The sequence below is a fragment of the Oryx dammah genome, unplaced genomic scaffold (genome assembly GCF_014754425.2).
Source record: "Oryx dammah isolate SB20612 unplaced genomic scaffold, SCBI_Odam_1.1 HiC_scaffold_17, whole genome shotgun sequence".
Lineage (NCBI taxonomy): Eukaryota > Metazoa > Chordata > Mammalia > Artiodactyla > Bovidae > Oryx > Oryx dammah.
Window position 1 is genome coordinate 59906973 of NW_024070201.1, and position 21447 is coordinate 59928419.

At 37.0% G+C, this 21447-nt stretch overlaps 2 protein-coding genes across 11 annotated transcripts in view; one reads left to right on the forward strand and one right to left on the reverse strand.

Annotated features, from left to right (window-relative positions):
• DNAJC24 (DnaJ heat shock protein family (Hsp40) member C24) overlaps positions 1 to 21242 on the forward strand; it is a 78230-nt gene extending 56988 nt beyond the window's left edge. For 2 of the 3 annotated variants that reach the window (XM_040258937.1, XM_040258938.1), the window contains exons 3-5: positions 625 to 763; positions 12043 to 12111; positions 19130 to 21242. In XM_040258937.1, coding sequence (XP_040114871.1) covers positions 625 to 763; positions 12043 to 12111; positions 19130 to 19260 — 339 coding nt within the window. In that variant the 3' untranslated portion in view covers positions 19261 to 21242. The remainder of the gene's footprint in view (positions 1 to 624; positions 764 to 12042; positions 12112 to 19129) is intronic. The other variant, XM_040258939.1, reaches the window with a different exon arrangement.
• Positions 19066 to 21447, reverse strand: part of IMMP1L (inner mitochondrial membrane peptidase subunit 1) — an 89484-nt gene continuing 87102 nt past the window's right edge. For all 8 annotated transcript variants that reach the window (XR_005724221.1, XR_005724220.1, XM_040258932.1 and 5 more), the window contains one exon: positions 19066 to 20847. Coding sequence is in view for 6 of the 8 variants with exons in the window: in XM_040258932.1 (XP_040114866.1) it covers positions 20779 to 20847 (69 nt within the window). In the remaining 2 variants the exon portion in view is untranslated. The remainder of the gene's footprint in view (positions 20848 to 21447) is intronic.

Below are 21447 nucleotides of genomic sequence, written 5' to 3' on the forward strand. Positions count from 1 at the left end.
TAATTTGTATTCAAATGTTTTGTTGAGTTCTTTAAAGTTGTTTCCTATAAATTTAGCCTAAAACAACCATTTTTCAAGAAAAATTTGTGTTTGGGGATTTATGACTTTAAAATCTTCAGGGCTGAACCAGAAGGTGAGAAGTGTTTTATTTTAAAAAGTATAATTGTGTGATTTCGAAAGAAAAGCTAGTAGTGCATGGTGATGATATTTGCAGCCAAGCACATTTTATGAGGAGAGCTTCATACTCTGCAGAGTTTGCACTCTTCCTCTGTCATGTCCTGCCCGTCTGCATGTACCTATTTCTATTTGTGTTAGTCATCCTCTCTAGGTAAATTGTCCATGAGACCAGTGATTCCATCAGCAAATTATCCAGAAAATGCTGTCTTTGCACGTTGTGACAGATCATGTCACCAGTGGATTTATAGCTACTCCAGTGCTCTAATTAACCTGGCAGTTGTCTCCTGTGCCCAACACTGTAGTCTCATTGCTTAGAATCTTAGTTTTCATCTTCTCATTACCATTTCTCTTAAATATGGCTCAGATTTGGATTTTTTTTTTTTTTTTGGTAACCTACCTCCCCCCAACCCTCTCTACTCATCACCTGCCCTTATTTTTGATTGGCAGTATCATCCAGATAAACAGAGTGCAGATGCGCCAGCAGGATCAGTGGAGGAATGTATACAGAAGTTCATTGAAATTGATCAGGCGTGGAAAATTCTAGGGAATGAAGAGGCAAAAAAAGAGTATGACCTGCAGCGACGTGGTAGGTACTTATGGTAAGGAGCCCAGCACACTGGCAACTCTGAAGTGCAGTCTGCAGCCACTCCTGGGGAGCGCATTCCAGCATTTACACCAAGTTGTTATTGCCTCCTTCCTCCTCCCCTCCATCTTTGTTTCTAATTATGCCCTATTCTTAGTAGTGATTATTGTGTATCCATTGAGAAATTAACAGAACTACTAGGATGTGGCTTTTTGTGAAGCTGTGAAAGATACTTTTTCTAACTAATGAAAAATGTTTAATTATATATTCCTAATGAATATGTTTTTTATGTTTAAAAACTTCCTTTTTATTAAATTTAATTATGTATTGATTAAAAATTTAATTGTAGTACTTTTAGGGTTATCTACTATATAAATGACAGTCTAAAGGAAAATACAAAGGATAACATCCTAAAGCACTCTTGGCTCTCTAGCTTATATTAGGCTAGGTTTTTATGATTATCTCCTGTATAGATGATATTCCTTATAAGATTTCTATAAATGATATTTTAAGAATGTACATTTCCTAAGCAATTTTAAAAGTCATTTCTTTTGTGCATTTTAGAAAATAGCTTCTTAAAACAGTGACAGGCTCTTGTGAGAAAGAAAGGGAGAAATGTAGGTCAGGTTTGTCACACATGGACTGCAGTTACACGAAGTGATAGGCTGTCTTTCAGCACTGGCCTTGGGATAGGAGTCCCCCAGCCTTCTCTCTGAGCCTTCAATATGCACCCTACGTGCTAATGGGAGGAGTCGATAATCAGCCACGGCCTGTGGGGAAAACACTCAGTTGCACTCTGCCATTGCGCACCAGGCTCAGCATTGACTCAGATGTGTTGATAAAAGCTCATGTCTCTGTACTTTATTTTATTGAATCTTCTCCCATGGTCTGCACTGGCACACCATCAAACTTAGCAGAATGATCATAAGGCTCCTGTTACTAAGGGTATGAAAATTTGATTTGAGAAATAAGGCTTTATTCCTGAAAACACAGCATTACAGGTTAAAGCCAACTTGTGATGCCTTTGTGTAAAGACTTCATGAGCAATTTGCTTCCATACTGGAGTGCTAGTTCTTAATAGCGACTTTCATAATACTGATCATCTCTCAAGATGATTAGTATTTACTTTTTAAAAAATGTTAAGAAACTGACAAAGGTGCCTTTGCAGTGAATCTGGATTAATTTTCAAATATGTTTTGAATATTGGGTCCTCTTTCTATCTAATATATTTATGCACATCTTTCAAATATTGCATTTCTTCCATAAATGTTTGTACTTCTGGCAGAAGAAGGAATGTAGAAGTGGTTTCATTTGAGGGTGAATTCTATCCACAGATACACCTTTCTGACCTTGGTTCACATAGTAAAATTTCTATGAAAGTGTTGAAATTAATAAACATGAGTGTGTAGTGTGTGAGAAGTTAACTATGTTGCTGAAGTGACCAAGTTCTGCTGGGGTTGACAGTGTCTCATGATGCTTTGCACGTGCTTATCAGTCCTTATTCTGGGGTGCTCATGTGCTTAAGGTGAGGATGATCCACAAACCTGTATTGTCAGGCGTGTAGCCTGTGCCCTTGCTCTGCTGCTCTGCGTGTTTGCTGCTCCACAGCTTGTTACTGTTAAGAACCTATCTGTGAAACTGACTAGAAACCTACTGTCTACAGAGGAAGAGCTAGGGAGAGATCAGAAATTAAAAAGTATTCTCTTTTGCTCTAGGGCATAAGGTGGGGAAGACCAGAAATGGAGAGAAAAATGGAGCAGGGTTAAACATGAGCAGTAGAATTACATAAAGTAGGGTTTAAGAGATTTTGGAAGAACAAATAAGCAACATCCTCAAGTTTTTCTCCATTGCCTTTAAGAAGTCTTTGGAAATGTGGATTTCTTTTGAGCTTTGAGTCCTGGGTTTGGAGGTTTTAATGGAAGCAACTCTAGCCTACTGTATCATAGGAGATTCTTGTAAATCATTGATAAGGTCACAGCAAAGTTCAGACAAACCAAATACAGTGAGACTGAGCTTGATTAGGATGAACAGGCAGCTCTTCTGGGAATTTCTATATATAATGCCTGTCTGCTTACAGGCGTTTCAGGTGGGTGAGCTATGCTGTGACAGCAGAAATACACATTTCCATGACATTTTAGTGCCCAGACCCAGGTACTGAATATTTCCTTTATTACCAAAGCCTCCTCATGGTGCAAATGCTTTGTTTCAGTTTTAAATTGAGATTGACTTGCTGTTTAGTTAAGAAATAGAAGTTCTTATCCAAATATGACTTGCTGTTTTTAAGCCTTTGATACTAGAGCTGTTTTTAAAACTGTAAATAAACCTAGTTTTGTATTGTCATTTCTCTTCAATACCAACATTAATTTTTCCTTCTTGACCCATCTTCAATAAATGGCTCCTCAAAAGAAGGAAATGAACTTGAACTTCTAACACTTAGGATTTAGATTTGGTAGAAGGAAAACCTTTGAGAGTGATAATTTGCTGAAGACCAGGATAAGTTACCAAGAGAGAGAAAATTTGTTATAACCAGGTCAAAGCACTTTTTTTCTGGGTCACCCCCTGGGGACATGAAAATAGCTTTGTTATCATGGGGACATGGAAATAGCTTTGTTATACAGGACTCTTTTTGGATATAGTTCATTGTAGAACTTTCTTTTCATAGGGTGTGTTTTAAATATATTTGTTTCCTGCCCTCCACTAATGTACAATATAAAATAAATTTGAGTTCTGTGTACTTGGGAAGGAGACAGAGGTGTTTTGTTGGCTGATGTTGAATACTTTCTTGTATTTCACAGCTCAAAGTTGGCGCTCTTTTGTAAGGAAAGCCTCATATATTACCTGCAACCATTTATTTCTGTAAAAGATCATTTATAGGGGCCCTTGGAATCCATATCTCTTTGCTTCACAAAAAAAATGATCAAAAGGAAAACTCTGGGATAGATAACCTAAAGAAAATTACCTATATTTTTTCTCATATCATTGCCACTTCTATACTCTTGGTTGACATTTTAGGGCAGTGTTGGCCAGGCTGAAGAAACAGAGGCCTAGAAAAAGATGAGTAATATTCAGTTCCCAGATATTATACATTTTGAAAGCAAGGTTAACTAGTGAATTTAATCAGTTAATTTCAGTTGGATGTATTAACCATATTGTTTTTAAATATGCTTCCAGAGACTGCTTTCCACATTCCCTTTGACAGGCATGTAGTTATTCAAGGTTAGTCTTCGCACTCCCAGCAACCAGGTGAACACTTTGGAAAATCTCTTTTAGGATTTATAAAATGTTCACATGAAAATGCCTGTTGAACAGATTTTTGCACCTCTGTAATTCTTGTGGGGAATTTTCTTATATATTAAGCCTGTTTAAAAGCAGGTCAGAAGGGTGTCGTAGAAAGAGAATAGGGATCATGATTCAGCAGCTTTGTAGCGTGAGTCACACGCATTTCTGGTGCCCCAGTGGCTCTTCTAGAGTGACCCAGCTCACGCTCAGGTTGCTTCACTATGATCTGAAGAGGAACAGACCTTCGTTCGGATGAAGTCAGTCAAATTAAATTATGTTGTAAAAACAAAAAAGCAGATTGTGTCTGGAATCCTTGGTGGTATATTATGTTACGTTAAGATGCATCTTGGTTCTCTGTTAGTGAATTATTTCGGTGATGTAGAGCCTTCACGCTACACAGCTGGGCTCTAAGCCAGACATTGTAAAGTTAGTGTCTTTACTTGAAGCTACTCTCCTTACCTAGGTAGAAAAACATCATTTCTGGTATTATACAATTCACTTCATCTGTTTATTAGGATAAATATTTGAGAATAAATCTTGGACCAAATGAGGAACATACCTTAAAACCCTACCATCGTCTATGCACCAGAGAACTGAATCAACATGGAATTTCTTAAATTTAAAATAAATTTAAAATCAAGTTAACACTAAAGACTAATTCCATAAGAAGGGAATTAATACTTTTAAATGTAGATAATGCGAATTTGGGTTCACTGTTTGGAATAATAACCTAAGGCCAGTAGATATTTGTATAAGTTATTTGCTAAAATTGACCCTTATAAAATACTTGTATTAGTCAGGTTCCACTTATGGCTATATCAGTATCTCCATTTGATTTTAGGAATTTGAAAATTGGTTATAAAAATGTGCTGCAGGTAAAACTTGGAGATAAGCATCAGCGGGCATGTTTTTTTGTGTGTGACTCTTTCTGGGGAAAGTAAGTATGTGAAATGATGCAGAAAACCCATCTAGACAGTTAGGGGCTGGCATTTCTTCAGAGAGAGAGGATAATGTAGATAAAACTTTCTGTGAGGGTCCCCTTGCTTCATCTTATTTCTGACAAGAAGGCGACTGTTCACGTTGTTACTTTTATTTCAATACAAATAACTGCTTTTGTAATTTCTCAGTGATCTTGAATAAAAAGTTGGCTACTTTCAAATAAAGCTATAGAAACCTCTGGGCAAGACTGTAGTTATACTCCTGTAATACTTGGACATAATCAGAAGTTCTAATTTAATAACAGAGAAAATGTAGGGTTTTAGGAAGTTTGTTTCTCATCTTTAACCTCTTTCCCAATTTCTACTCGAGTAACTGACCCAAATGAAAACAACGGGTTCAAAACCGAGGCTGGGCCCACCTTTCCTATTGCTTGTTTTCAACACTCAGACTTGAAATCTTTGCTTCGTGTTACACTCTGATTACTTCTGGTTTGCTCAGTATATAACCAATGAGTTAAAAATGAAGGTTGGCATTTCTTTTTTAATGTTTTTTTTTTTTTTCCTGTAGGTGATCTTTTTATTCTCATAGCTACCACAGCAATCCATGCCCAGATTATAACATACACTTACGCTATTTCCACAGCTGCTAATTGGCTTTCTCCGAAAGTCATTTTCATTTTGATTGATTGAGCTTTCTTTATTCTCACTCTTGTTTAAGAACATGTATAACTATACCCACTCCCTAACACAACCGATTCACCTGGAATTTAAATGGGACAGAAGCTTTCAAGTTTGACCCTAGTTACTCTTTCCAACCTCATCAGCGATCACAAACCTGATGTGAATCTTCTCGCCATCCAGTTGGGGATTCCCAAACGCCTCTGCTTATGCTGTTCGTAGTTTTACTCAGAACACCCTCCCCTTCTGCTTCTTCACAGCGTGTTCTCTGTTCAAGATAGCAATTCTAGTCCTATCTCCACTCACACCGCCCCCCACCCCCAAGAGAAGCCTTACTTGACTTTCTCACCTATTGTCATTATGTCTGACCTCTGAATTTAATCCACAAATTATTTTGATAACCCCCCTCCCCCACCATGGCTCCTATCTTTCAGTTCTGTTTGATGTTTTGGAATGACTAAATAAGAATTTGGACGATGTCTTTGATAATGGATCAGTTTTAATGGTACTGACAGTAGTAAAGTACATAAAATTTCTTACCACTGTTACAAACCCAGACAAGGTCAAAAGTGGCAGCCGTCCCACACTGTGGTACCTGGGGCCCCCCGGTGCAGCAGTTGCGTCATGTTCCTATGCTCTGCTACAGACAGGTGAGTACAAACGTTGTGAGTTAATAATAAGGTAAAACAGCTGCCACTTGTTAAGCACGAGAACTATGGCAATTGTCTTTTAATCATTGCTTAACAACCTTGTAAGGAAGATACTAGTATCTGTTTTCCAGAGAAGGAGTCTGAGGCTGAGTTATTTGACAAAGGGCACATAACTAATGATTGAGGGGAAACTCAAAGCCCTTCTCTGACTTTAATCACTGTGCTGGGTTGCCAGGTCTTGAATAGGTGTGTACCACCTACTGTTTTAGTTCCAGATAATTAGGAATGAGGCAATTTCAGGGTCAGAGTGAGAGGCCAGGCTTAATTCTGCTGCCGTGTTCTACCTTTCTGTAGCGAAACAGGAAATTCAGTTTCCGGATTCATTTGGTACCTTTCATTAGCACTAGGTGTACGTTCAGTTCGTGAAAGCTCCGTAGCTCAAGTCCATAATTAAGGCCCAAGTTTGTAGTTTTTCATCAGTATCAAAAGCCTTGCAGTTGTGACTCCTTAATTTCATCTGAGAAAGAATTATAGAGCTTTATGATTTAATGAGCAGGTTTCAAGTTAAACATTGCCTGATTCTGAGTCTCTTACCAAGACAGAGACTGTTCAAGAACAGTGACTGTTAAGGGCAAGAAACAGATTTTCTTCAAGTTATTTACTGTATGAAAAATGATTTTTAAGTGAAATTATTTTTAAGAAGGAGGTGATTGTTTAAAATTATTTGGTTTTAAAGCAACAAGATACTGAGTTTAGATCTAACCTAAAGGAAAATACTACTGTTTGCATTTACCACACTTGATGCCATCTGTCAGTTTGAAATAAACTTTTAAGTATTTAAAATGGCATAAAAATGAATACAGTAAACTAATTGCTAAATAAGAGTGTTCTGGGGACTTGCTCACTTGAGTAACACACAGCAGTCCCATACTTGAATAGTAGGGACAGAGTTGCATTTAGACTGGATCTTTTGGTCAGTAGTGGGTTGAATGAGATTGTTAGATATCTCATCCATAAAGTTAAATTCTTCTTCGTGGTAGCTTTTTGTTGCTGTTATTTATTTATTTTTACTTATTTATTTGAATTGTAGCTACAGTTAGAAAAGGTTTCCCGGGATTAGGAAGTGTAATTATTTAGGCAGCAAACAAAGAGCTGTTTTAGAAATTTTACTGTCATTAGGAGGAAGTTTTAAAGGACTGGAATTCCATTGTCTTGTAAGAAGTAAGAAATATTTATTGATTCCCAAATGGAGCTGAAAAAAACCTTTCCTCTTTTAGAAAGTTGTGAATGACCCAGCGAGAGCTCTAGTAAGCTTTACTGAACCTAGCTGCTAATAGTTATTTAATGTTATTCTTCAGTGTGAAAGAATCTCCGTAGATTTTCCTTTTAATCTCTTTGAATTGCAGGCTCATAAACCTCTCTGATGAGTCCTGCCAGTGTTTTCTTAGATCCCACTGTTGAGACAATGGAGCCACAGAATCCTTTCACTTCTTGTTGTCAGACAAATCCAATAGAACACAAGGTCAGAAGGGCCTATACTTCTAAAGGTTGAAAGATTCTTTTTCAAGTAACCACATAAATTATTTGATTTTATCATTACATTGGTAGGGAATCTCTATTTAATGATAGTGCTCTGTTTTCTACATGTAAGTAAATCTGGAAGTTTTTCTTGTCTCCATATTTGCCTAAGCTTTGTCAGCACAGCACTGGGTTTGAACAGACCTTAATGTTCCTATATATATACCTTAGAAAAAGCTGAACCCATTCACTCAAAACAGTCTGCAATCACGTAGTGTCACTGGACTCAAGATGGAGTTCACCAAATGCCAGGCAATGTGTCTTCTCCAAAAGACTGTTTGTTGTTTTGTTTTTTTAAGTTATTACCATATTGTAGCTAAGATTCCAGATTAAAATCTTGGATCTATCTGTTTGTTTAATTAAATCTCTTTCTAAGTCAGTTTCTGTTTTCTCAACATTTTTAGTAGTGTCTTATATGAAGGAGAACTTTGAGATAGGATTTACATTTTCAGATACATATTACAATATTTCATTGTAATGAGCAAAAATATTTATAATATGTAAAACTCAAAAGAAAACAAATTTATGTCTTCTGCAGATACAATGCATGATTAGTAGATAATAATCAAAGCTAATTACAGGGTTCCAGTGAGTTACTTTAAGGGCTAGGGAGGAATTACATTTTCTAATTATAACTACAGTGGTGGACAAGCAGAGATCATTGTTTAAAAAAGGAAAAAAAAACATTGATTTGTTTGTGCTCCTTCACTGTAATCCTAGTGTGGGGGGGTACTGTTGCCCCATTCCCTGGACACTTGCCTCTTAACAAAAGATCAGGATCTCTTCCCTCCCACCCCTCCCCCCCACTTAGATTCACCTTTTCCTTGTGTGTACCCCCTCTGCTCATTATACAGTTCTCCAGGGATCCAGTTTTCCTCTGACTTAATCACCCCCAACCTTTTTCAGAAGTTGTTAGATTATGGTCCTTTCAAAGGATACACAGTTTCTTATGGTGCTCTTTACTTCTCTCCCCTAAATTTTCTCTCCTTATTTCTATTTTAAATTATAGCCATTAGAGTTCTAACACACTACCTAAAAGTTTATTGAAGTATATCATACATCCTGAGAAATGCACCAGTCCTAAGTGTACAGCTTGATGAATTTTCAAAGTAAACACATCCATCTAATAAACCAGCACCCCCAGAAGGCCCCTGTGACTCCTTCCAACCACTGCTCACTTTCTCACGCCCAACACCACAGGTTAGTTTTGCCTGTAAAATTTCATATGATATAGAAATCAAACAGTTGCAGGTACCCTCCACTTTTCAAAAATTCGCTTTATGCCGTTTTGCTTTCATGAGAGTAAATTTTCACTTAATGGAAATAAAGAGGATATTCACTTTTATGAAAAAAGGTGAAAAATGAAAACAGTGTTCAACACTTGCTTTTCTCTGAGCCCCTTAGAGAGGTAGCATGCACCCTGAGCCCCGAGCAGCCAGAGTGGCACCGCCAAATGCTGTTCCCCACCCTCTTTGGGAACGGGTGTACATTCAGCACCAGGCCACCGTAGCTTTCAGCCGGATCTGTGAGCATCTCTGCTTTACCTGGAATTATTCTGTGCATCCATTAGGAAGATGTGTCTTGAGATAATTGCTTCTTTGCTTTTCCCACCTTGGCTTAAAAGCTTTCATAGGAACACACTACTTTGATTGCAGGGGAAGCCTGTGTTCTCCTTTGTCTCAGATACTGACCTTTCAAACCAGAATCCCCACAAAACTTGGACTGTGTGAATACAGCATTGAATCATCAGGTCGATATATAAATGTTTAGATGGCCAAAGAACAGGAGAATGTTTTAAAGACTCCTTTTAACTGTGACCTTGGTTAAAGTGCTAACCATTTGTGTGTTATATTTTCTTTCCCTTTACCATGAGATGTGGTCTAAACTGATATTTCAGCTAAGTACTCAGCTAAAGTTCCTGTGCATAAAGAATTAAAAAAATAAAAATGTAAAAGCCACTTTTTTTGAGTATGTGGAATAATAGAAAAGGTTCCCACATGAAATAGTAACTAAGTGATAATAACAGTGGCTTCCTTGTAGAGAAGCAAAACAATACAAACCTGACTTGCTCAACAGTTATATTCGCCACTTACGTCTCACTAATTATTTTAAAATAAAAATGGCATAATGAATATCTATGGATGGATTGTCTTTTTGTACAATTAATGTATTACAGATGTCCAAGATAGGTTCGATTAAGGTTTATTCATCTTGTCATCACCTCTGGTCTGATTTCCTCTGATTTCAGCATTACTTAAAATATCTATCTGTAACATACCCTGGAATATAGGCAACTTGATTGTAAATTATTTATACCTGTTTTCTCCCTAACCAAGCCCTATTAAACTCCCATTCTTCAGTTCTAAAACAGTATTTCATTTCTGCATTCAAGTAAATTATCTTGGTCCTCCCGAGTAAGAAATTGAAACGTGATAAAATCCATGAGACTTTTAGGTAAAAATTTTCTCTTTAATATAGAATACTGAATAACCTGTGGCCAAGTAAACTTATATAGAATGTGGAAATTAAATTGGTTTCTTCAGAAATGACCTTGCATACTGATAAACTTTGGATAGGCTATTAAGTGGACCCACGAAGATGGAAGAACCACCCCTTGGTCACTTTGCAAAAGTCTTTATCTTTGAGCTTTAGCACAGTTTAATAGAGTGTTGGTAGCCAATAAACATGAAGTGATATAATATTTGACATACCTTAATAGAAAACCATGGTGAGTTCAAAATATTGTAAAATCTTTTCATCTATTTTAAACTTGTGTAACTCACCAATAAACTTTGAACAGGCAGTTATTAAATATAATTAAATTGCAGGCATTCACATAACGGAACAAAAGGAAGCATTCTCAGCAAGTGAACAAGAGACTAGTGAGACAGCTAAAGAAATTTTCATTGGGATGGAGGGGTGGACTTTAGTAGTTTCTTTTAAGCACTGACTTCTAGAAGAACAATACAAGAATACAGGAAGTATAACATGCCTTTAAAAACAAAGACAAGTTCTTCTCATCTGTAGTTGTTTTCTTTGTCCTGAAGTACACTTGTTTTAAGCAAGAATGCATGCTTATTTACCTAGACCATCCCTACTAAATTCCTACAAAGGTGGAATCCCAGGTTTCTTTGGACTTTCCATCTGCAGGGAAAACTTTGGCCCAGGAAACAGCAATGGAACATCAACACAGAAAGGTTGTGTTGCATGGTTATTGACATATTTTAAATTAATTTTTCTTGTAAGTTACCCATCACTGTCTTGTAAGCAAATAAAAATCAGATGACCAGTAGCCACCTACATTTAATTAGAACCTTATTCATTAAAACACTTTTAGCCTGATCTCAGTTGATTGAAAAGCATCATAAAAATATGTTTGACATAACAAAATTCCATAGACCAGGTGGCTTAAACAACAGAAATTTGTTTCTCACAGTTCTGGAGGCAGAAAAGTCCAAGACTGAGGTTCCAGTTGATAAGGATCTTGGTCAGGTCTCTTTCTGGCTGGCAGAGGATCACTTTCTTGCTGTGTCTTCATGATACTTTCCTCTGTGCATGTGAGTGGAGAGAGACCTCTCTCTTCCTCCTCTTGTAAGGCCATCAGTTCTATCAGATTAAGACCTTAGTCTTCTGACCTCATTTCACCTTAATTATCTCCTAAAGGCCTTATTTCCAAATATGGTCATGTTGGAAATTAGGGCTTCAACATAAGAATTGGGGGGATGGGACATAATTCAATCCAGAGTGACCCTTATAAAGAAGATGAGAGATAATCTGAAATACTTAAGGTTTGACAACTAGTAAAATATTATAACTAAGGTTCAAATAATTTTTACCTGACTCCACACTGTCTTCCTTGGTCACACAGTTTATCTGAAAATTTCCCCCTACAAAATGCAGTTCATTAGTTGATTGCAAAGTCATCACAACCAACTTCATGGTTTTACTTATTGCATACTTGTAAAAAATGGCATTTATAAGATGTTCTGGATTTTTTTTTTTGTCAGCTGAAGTCAGGCAGCTTTAAAATTGCTATCAAAAATAGTAAGCTAAGTTTTAAAATTAGAATTGTAGTGACCAGGCTGGAGTTACCTGCTTAGCATTCTTCATGGTTATAATTTAAATATCAAAAGAAAGTATCTCATTCTATATTTTACAGAAGATGATCTAAGAAATATGGGACCAGTAGATGCTCGAATATATCTTGAAGAAATGTCTTGGAATGAAGGTTGGAATTATTTTTTCCTCTTGATTACAGTCAGGAAAAATATTAGGGACTTTGTATGAGAAAAAAAAAAAAAAAACTTCATAGGATGTTTAGAAATCTTGAAATAACAGCTTGGCTTTTTACAATATGTGGGTGTTTTTGTTTGGAATATTTTTGTTTCATTCTAAACTTCAATTATTGGTGTCCCCCTGTGTGACTCATTCCCAGTTATTTTTCTGTCCTAATTAGATGTTAGGTACTTAAGGTTTCATATGGATTTCTTTTTTAAACTACTTTGATTTTTGGTTTACTCTCTATCTGTGTAAGAGGGAAAATAAAGTCAAAAGAGGTAATTTCTTCCATCTTGACACTTGAGATGAATTTCTATTAGAATATATGTAGAAGGGGAAAAAGTGGTAGCAGTGACGGATTTTATTGGGCTCCAAAATCACTGCAGATGGTGACTGCAGCCATGAAATTAAAAGACACTTGCTCCTTAGAAGGAAAACTATGACAAACCTAGACAGTGTATTAAAAAGCAGACTTCACTTTGCCGACAAAGGTCTGTATAGTCAAAGTTATGGTTTTCCCTGTAGTCATGTAGGTATCAGAGTTGAACCATTAAGAAGGCTGAGTGCCAAAGAATTGGTGCTTTTGAATTAGAAGACTCTTGAAAGTCCCTTGGACAGCAAGGAGATCAAACCAGTCAATTCTATAGGAAATCAACCCTTAATATTCATTGGAAGGACTGATACTGAAGCTCTAAGTGGCCACCTGTGAAGAGCCAGCTCATTGGGAAAGACCCTGATGCTGGGAAAGATTAAAGGCAAAGGAGAAGAGAGCAGCAGAGGAGGAGATGGTTAGAGAGCATCACTGACCCAATGGACATGAATTTGAGCAAACTCCAAGAGATAGTAGAGGACAGAAGAGCCTGGCATGCTGCAGTCTGTGAGCTTGCAAAGTCAGACACAACTTAGTGAAGGAACAACACAAATGTTTATTTTTGTTTCTTTATATGGAATCATAAATTGTCAGAGCAGGAATTTTGGAGCTTTATGTTTATCCTTCCTTTTTGATTACGTCTTAGGTGGAAAAGAAAAATCTGTCACTCCTTTTTACCAACCACAAGTCATGTATTTTTCTCCTTTCCCATTAATAGAAGAGTTTAAAAACTTAAATCTAACTTAAGTTTTCATTCTTTGATTAGTTCTGTGAATTGCTCTGGTGAAATTTTATTCAGTTCCCTTTTAAAAGTGGAAGCCATGAATGCCACACTTCCATGTTTCTCTGGACAAATGAAGAAATCTTACTGTTTTCTAGAACTGTTTGTGCATTTGTGTGCGCTCAGTCACTCAGTCACGTCCCAACTCTTTGCAACCCCATAGACTGGAGATGCCAGGCTCTTCTGTCCATGTGATTTTCCAGGCAAGAATACTGGAGTGGGTAGCCATTTTCTCCTAGAGATCTTCCTGACCCAGCAATCAAACCTGCGTCTCCTTGCGTTGGCAGGTGGATTCTTTACCACTGAGCCACCTGGGAAGCCCGTCTAAAATATTCATATACTCTTAATCCTATAACTTAAGTATTCACCCTGGAGTACAAATTCCTAGGAATCTATAAAAATTTATTAGTAAGTTGGATAAGTAGAAGATAAACAGCCTGTCCTTTCCAAAACCAAGTTTATGGGAATATTTTTTAATGGCAAATTCTCAACTTGGTGCTCTCAGGAAGTTGCGTCTCAAGCTGTATTGACTTAGAAGGGGAATCATGTTTTTGTTTATGAGCCACTCTGCCTCAGCTGCCAATGTAAATCCTGAGTAGAGATTCTTACTTGCAGTGAATATTGGAAGACGTGAGGTTTTGCATAACAGGGCTCCCAGGGTTTATGATAGTTTCATCCGAGTAAAACAGAAGAGCTGCTGGGCTGTGAAAATAAAATATACCAGTGACACTGGTTTCACTGCTGGTTTGTGAAAGGGATAGATTAGAACATGTTATTTATCAGGGAGATCTATCCAGCTAAAGAGTATTTTTTGAAGATACAGTATTACCAGTTTATCAATCTGTGTATGTATTTGATGTCTTATTGAACAAATTAATTCTTGTTGAATTTCATGTGACTAGTATGTTTTATTTACTAATACATCCTGATAATATGAAAATAGTGAAAACTGTTTTTTTTAATTTTTACTGAAGTAAAATTTTAAAATTTAAAATTTAATTTTAAATTAAGGCTATGGATTAGTGTTGTTCAAGCATCTGTTCAGTCAGCAAATATATGGGATTTTTAATAACAAGTGAAAATGCCAAGATATTGAAGGACATGTACAACATGAAATCATCAAGAATTATCTTAAATCTTGCTGTCTTTGGGACCCCGTACAATACATTCCCTGGCAGTGAAGAACATAGAAGCATCCCGGCTACAGCCAACTGAACAGAAGCAGCTACAGTTAATCTTAAAAGCATAGACTGTTCTTAATACTTATTTATGTTAAGGTTTTTTTAAATCATTGTAAAGATAGAAATAATCCTTATCCTTATGAGAGAAAGTCCTGAGCAAGAGCTGCATGAAGCCATTATTTTTGCAGGAATATTTAAAAACTGGTCTTGTGAGTTTTGCAATTGAATTTGTGATTTTGAATTGTTATCTGCAATTACAAAGAGCAGTCTTGGCAGATGAAACTAAATAAAAAGTGCGATCAACTCAAGTAGTAAAACATCAGTTGATGATGTGCCTTCATGGTTGTTTTCAGAATAACCTTGGGAGGTAAAGATCCAGAACAGGAAAAAAGTAGATGGAATCCTACATGATACATATAGCCAAACTATTACCTTCTTGGTCCAAGAAGGACCAAGTAGGAAATGATGCATTTTATTATGCTTAAGATTAAGGCAAACCTAAGAATTTGAGAGAATGAAGTTAGCCATGGCCTTTACACTAAGTGTGTTATACAACTCACATGTTTTGTCTTCACTCAGTATATTTAAAATTATGATTTCTGTTAAGATAACACTTTGTTAAGTGATAGAATAATTTAAGAAGAAAGTTAACAAGATGTAAGTTAACATTTGGAATCATCTATGAGAAAACTCCACAGTAGCCCATGGTGGTCTCTGCATCGTTTACTAAGCACAAGTCACCTCACAGTGTTGCTCAGTGTTCACAGAGGCGGTAAAAAAAACAAGAGGGAGATTTAAGAAAACCAATGATTAGAATATGCATATTTTTAGACAATTTAATAAAAACAATTCACTTTGGAATCATGTTCTATTACACAATATGTTAGCTCAGATAGGGAGGGATGTTAGCATTTTAAGATTCAAGATTAAATTATCTTTCTTTATAGATGAAAAAGACATTGTGGTGAAAATTGAAAAGCAGCATTGTGAATTAACGTTTCCTTCCTTTCCTCCCCTAGTAGCTCAGCTGGTAAAGAATCCGCCTGTAATGAGGAGTTCCTAGTTCAATTCCTGGGTTGAGAAGATCCCCTGGAGAAGGGATAGGCTATCCATACCAGTACTCTCGGGCTTCCCTGGTGGCTCAGATGGTAAAGAGTCATCCTGCAATGCAGGAGAGACCTGGGTTCAATCCCTCGGTTGGGAAGATCCCTGAGGAGGGCATGGCAACCCACTCCACTATTCCTGACTAGAGAATCTCCGTGGACACAGGAACCTGGCGGACTGCAGTCCATAAGGTTGCAGAGTTGGACATGACTGAGTGATTAAGCACAGCACAGCATAGAAAAGTCTTAGAAAAATCTAAGCTTCTCTCCTCTTTAATGGGCTTCCCTAATGGCTCAGTGGTAAAGAATCTGCCTGCAATCCAGGAGACCCAGGTTCGATCCATGGGTCGGGAAGATCCCCTGGAGGAAATGGCAACCCACTTTAGTATTCTTTGCCTGAAGAATCCCACGAACAGAGGAGCCTGGCGAGCTATAGTCCATGGGGTCGCAGAGTCAGACCACAACTGAATGACTAACGTTTACTGATAAAAGAAACATGTAGAGTTGGCTTATTTAGTTGATTGTTTTCCCAAGACCAAACTTGGTTAGAGAATAAATACAAAGCAGCTGATTTTTTTTCTTTTCATGGCATATGATGAGATCTAGATGTTTAAAAACAAAGTTATGGGATTGAATGAAGATATTTGGTTCCAAATAGGAAAAGGAGTATGTCAAAGCTGTATATTGTCACCCTGCTTATGTAACTTATATGCAGAGTACATCATGAGAAATGCTGGGCTGGAGGAAGCACAAGCTGGAATCAAAGATTGCCAGGAGAAACATCAATAACGTAGGATATGCAGATGACATCACCCTTATGGCAGAAAGTGAAGAAGAACTAAAGAGCCTCTTGAACAGGAGAGTGAAAAAGTTGGCTTAAAGCTCAACATTTGGAAAATGAAGATCATGGCATCTGGTCCTATCACTTCATGGGAAATAGATGGGAAACAGTGGCTGACTTTATTTTGGGGGGCTCCAGAATCACTGCAGATGGTGATTGCAGCCATGAGATTAAAAGACACTTACTTACTCCTTGGAAGGAAAGTTATGACCAACCTAGACAGCATATTAAAAAGCAGAGACTTTACTTTGTCAACAAAGGTCTGTCTAGTCAAGGCTATGGTTTTTCCAGTAGTCATGTATGGATGTGAGAGTTGGACGATAAAGAAAGCTGAGCGCCGAAGAATTGATGCTTCTAAGCTGTGGTGTTGGAGAAGACTCTTGAGAGTCCCTTCGACTGCAAGGAGATCCAACCAGTCCATCCTAAAGGAGACCAGTCCTGGGTATTCTTTGGAAGGACTGAAGTTGAAGCTGAAACTCCAGTACTTTGGCCACATGATACGAAGAGCTGACTCACTGGAAAAGACCCGGATGCTTGGAAAGATTGAGGGTGGGAGGAGAAGGGGATGACAGAGGATGAGATGGTCAGATGGCATCACTGACTCAATGGACATGGGTTTGGGTAGACTCCGGGAGTTGGTGATGGACAGGCCTGGCGTGCTGCGGTTCATGGAGTTTGCAAAGAGTCAGACACAACTGAGCGACTGAACTGAAGATATTTTATTATAAGAAGTATCTGAGGCTAGTAAAATAATATGATCAGTAATTATTTTTCAGTGACAGTAAAATGAAATAACCAGTGGATCAGCGATCTTTCAGGTAAAAAAAAAAAAAAACATGTTTTTCAACTTATCAGGAAGATGACAGACTTAAAATGTTGCAGCATATTGCCTCCTTTGGGCATCTCACTTCAGTGATAGTCCTTTTGGTTCTTTCATCATTTGTAAACACCAAACAGGCACACATACATAGCCCCCACAGAAAGACCATAGTGTTTGTTTATATATTAGGGGTGCAAACGTAATTATAATTTCAGGCCATGAACTTTAAATCATTATTACCAGGCTAAAATACATCTTTATTAATCAAAATAGGAACCATTACAATCAACACATTTTTTGCCAATGAGAAATGTTTGTTTATTCCCATAGCATAAAAATCCATGGTTCAGGATTCAACAAACTCTTGGAAAGCGTTTTCTGCATCCTGCTGGTTATGGAAGCATTTTCCCTGCAAACAATTGTCGAGATCCTTGAAGTGATGGTTGGTTGGCAAGAGGTCAGGTGAATGTGGTGGATGAGGCATAACTTCGTGGCCCAATCCGTCCCACTGCTGAGAAGCTGGGTGTGAGATGGTGCCGTCAGTGGTGCTGTAGAGAAGAACTGGGCCCATCCTGCTCACCAGTGCTGGCTGCAGGTGTTGCCGTTTTCAGTGCATCTCGATTTGCTGCACATACTTCTCAGATGTGATGGTTTTGCTAGGATTCAGAAAGCTGCAGTCAGACTGGCAGCAGACCACCAAATGGTGGCAGAGGACTTTTTTTTTTGGTGTCAAGTTTGGCTTTGGAAAGTGCTTTGGAGCTGCTTCTTGGTCCAGCCACTGAGCTGGTCATCACTGGTTGTTGTATAAAATCCACTGTTCATCTCACATCACAATCTGATCAAGAAATGGTTCACTGTTGTTGTGTAGAATAAAAGGTGACACTTCAAAATGACGATTTTTTTAATATGCAATGAGGCATCCACTTATCAAGCTTTTTCACCTTTCCAATTTGCTTCAAATGCTGAATGAGTGTCAACGTTGAGTTCTTCAGCAACTTCTCCTGTAGCTATAAGAGGATCAACTTCGATGATGCCTCTCAATTGGTAATTGTCAACTTCCGATGGCCAGTCACTACGCTCATCTTCAAGGCTCTCATTTCCTTTGCAAAACGTCTTGAACCACCACTGCACTGAACATTCGTTAGCACTTCCTGGGCCAAATGTGTTGTTGATGTTGCGAGTTGTCTCCACTGTTTTACAACTCATTTTGAACTCAAATTTGCTTCTTGTCTAACATCATTTCCCTAGTCTAAAATAAATATAAACAGCAAATAATTATTCATTAGCAAAAAAACATAAAAGTGAGAAATGTGCATTAAAAATGATGACCACATTTAGAATGTATTCCAATATCAACCTTGCACCAACCTAATATTTTAATCAGAATTCTTGAAATAGTGTGATACCAGAAGAGACAGGAATCTGCTAAATTCAGCAGTTTTTTCTGAAGTGATATACTGCAGGCAAAGGGATGCTCCTTGACAATAAAACAAGTAGGGCTATTTCTTTTTCCTTCACAGTAATACTTTATAGATAAACACTGTGCAGAAGAATATAAAATTTATATGAATCTTGAAGAAACATAAGACTTCAAATAAATTTCATTGATCACGTCTGAGCATCTCTTCTCCCTGAGATTTTTGGCCTAGCGTTTCATAGTTTCCATCCTTCTCCTCCACAGATAATGACCTTTTAGTAACTAATTTTTAGAAGCACTGCCCCTATACATTTTTTCATTTTTCATTTAAATATATTTTATATTGACAGGACCTTTTATTTTGCATTTTTGTAAAATAGTTGCACTTTTAAAAAAGGTTAATTTACATGAATTTACATGTATTTATATGTAAGTGTTTTTTATTTTCTTTGCAGATGATCATTCCTTTTCTCTGAGCTGTCGATGTGGCGGAAAATACAGTGTTTCAAAGGATGAAGCAGAGGAAGTTACGCTGATTTCTTGTGATACATGTTCACTAATTATCGAACTCCTTCATTATCGCTGAGATTGTTCACTAAGTGGAATTCTTTAGTGTATTCAGACACATGGAGGTTAGGCCACTCCACCCTTGTCCATTCAAGCAAATGTATAAAGCTGATTAAAAAAAAAAAAAAAGGATTTCTTTTTTTTTTGTCAGCTCTATTTTTGCAGAGAAAAGATAAGACTGTCAAGCAGAGGCTACCTGGATTAAGAGAAAATTAATTTCATCATTCATATGTATTTATATTTATAGATCACAAGAAAGGGGTCTTGAATTTAAATTTATATTAAATAAATTCCCACCTGAAAACTTTATTATTATTGGTTCATTTTCCTATTGGTACAAAGTACAAATTTTCCTTTCTTCGTGTATATATGTCTCTTTTAATGGGTCATGCTGCTGCTGATGCTAAGTCACTTCAGTCGTGTCTGACTCTGTGCGACCCCAGAAATGGCAGCCTACCAGGCTCCTCCGTCCCTGGGATTCTCCAAGCAAGAACACTGGAATGGGTTGCCATTTCCTTCTCCAATGCATGAAAGTGAAAAGTGAAAGTGAAGTCGCTCAGTTGTGTCCAACTCTTTGCAACCCCATGGACTACAGACTACCAGGCTCCTCCGTCCATGGGATTTTCCAGGCAAGAGTACTGGAGTGGGGTGCCAGTGCCTTTTCCATTTAATGGGTTATAGAATCATCATATTCTTCTGTAGTTGCTATGTTTTTGAAGTAACTTGATATATCTAGCTGCTAAAGTAATAATGCCCTTTACACAACTCTCTCAAATCTCAGGTCATTAGATTAGAATCTTTGTGAATAACATGTAAGCCTAGCTTCCCCATGATGAAAGCTGAATATGGATATTCATTAGGTTATCTCAAAGTTAATAAAGTGAAATGTCAACTGTAGAAAGAAGGGTAGCCCTGGAGTCAGAAAACATGGCTATTGTATGGCTGGTATGATGAAATGGACTTTTTAAGTATGTTGTTATTGATTATAGCTAACTATAAAGACTTTGATTTTCTGTATATATACTATTCTATGTACAGAGTAAGTCAGAACTCATTTAAAAAATTTTTAAATCTTTTATGGGATCACTGAAACTTTCTTCCTTAATTTCAAATGACTGAGCCAAGCGTGTGACGTAGCAGCTTTTTATTACGTTAAACTCTTGGTATTTATTATTGGCCTGGACTTAATAAGACTAGTTGCTACTCTACCTTGTGAATGTAGCTAAAGTATGAGGCATATTCAAGAGGAGTAAATTATTTTCATTATACCTATACAACCAAAAATTTGAAAGTGAGGTGGTTCTAGGTTTTCCCTAAAAATACTTTTATATCTAAATTTAGATGACTTATTTTAGATTATATGTTTATCCATATATTTTGAACAAATATAGCTTCCAGAGTGTGTGGTGCTTATTCTTTATATTTAACAATTAAAAATAACTAAAATTGATAACAAATAGTTTATTAGTAAGTACATGGTTTTAGTGACAGTAAACTCATTTGAACAGAATAATCAAATCAAAAGAATAAATGTTTGCTACTCATCAGAGAATCTGTGACCATTAGGGCTGTCACGTAGAAATCCAAAATCATTCAGAGGCCAAATCTGTAAAATCAAATGTGATTGAAGACAATTAGTAAAGCAGTGTTATAGCATCATCATATTTCCCTTGTCATCCCTTTCTCCTTATTCTACAATCAAGAACAAATTTTCCACATCAAAATAACACTGTAGAAAGTAAACCTGTATTTGTGTACATATTTAAAATCTAAAATGTGGAACATTCAAACATTATATAAGAAATAAGATGTTTATGTGTGTGTATTTTCTTTCACTACTGTTAAAATTAACTGTAAGCCTAAGCACTTAAGTATAACATCTGCTTAAGTGTGAAAAAATCCTGTAAATTATCCAACAGCACCAAGTACTCATGTCTGTTTTCCTCCTTACTGCCTGTGACAAAATGCAAAGGCCAACAATAACAATAATCTTTACTCTGACTCAGTGATTTACTACAGCGATGCACAGACTCCTACTTACTAACAACTTACTAACAATTGGGACATCCCTGCATTCCAGCTAGCTGGACTCTAGACTGCTCTTCTACAAATGCATATTAATATGTGCCCTGGGTATGAATACGGTTAGAAAAGTTGTATGAGAGAAAATTAAAATTTTGCAAAGTTAAAAGCTTCTTATGCTACC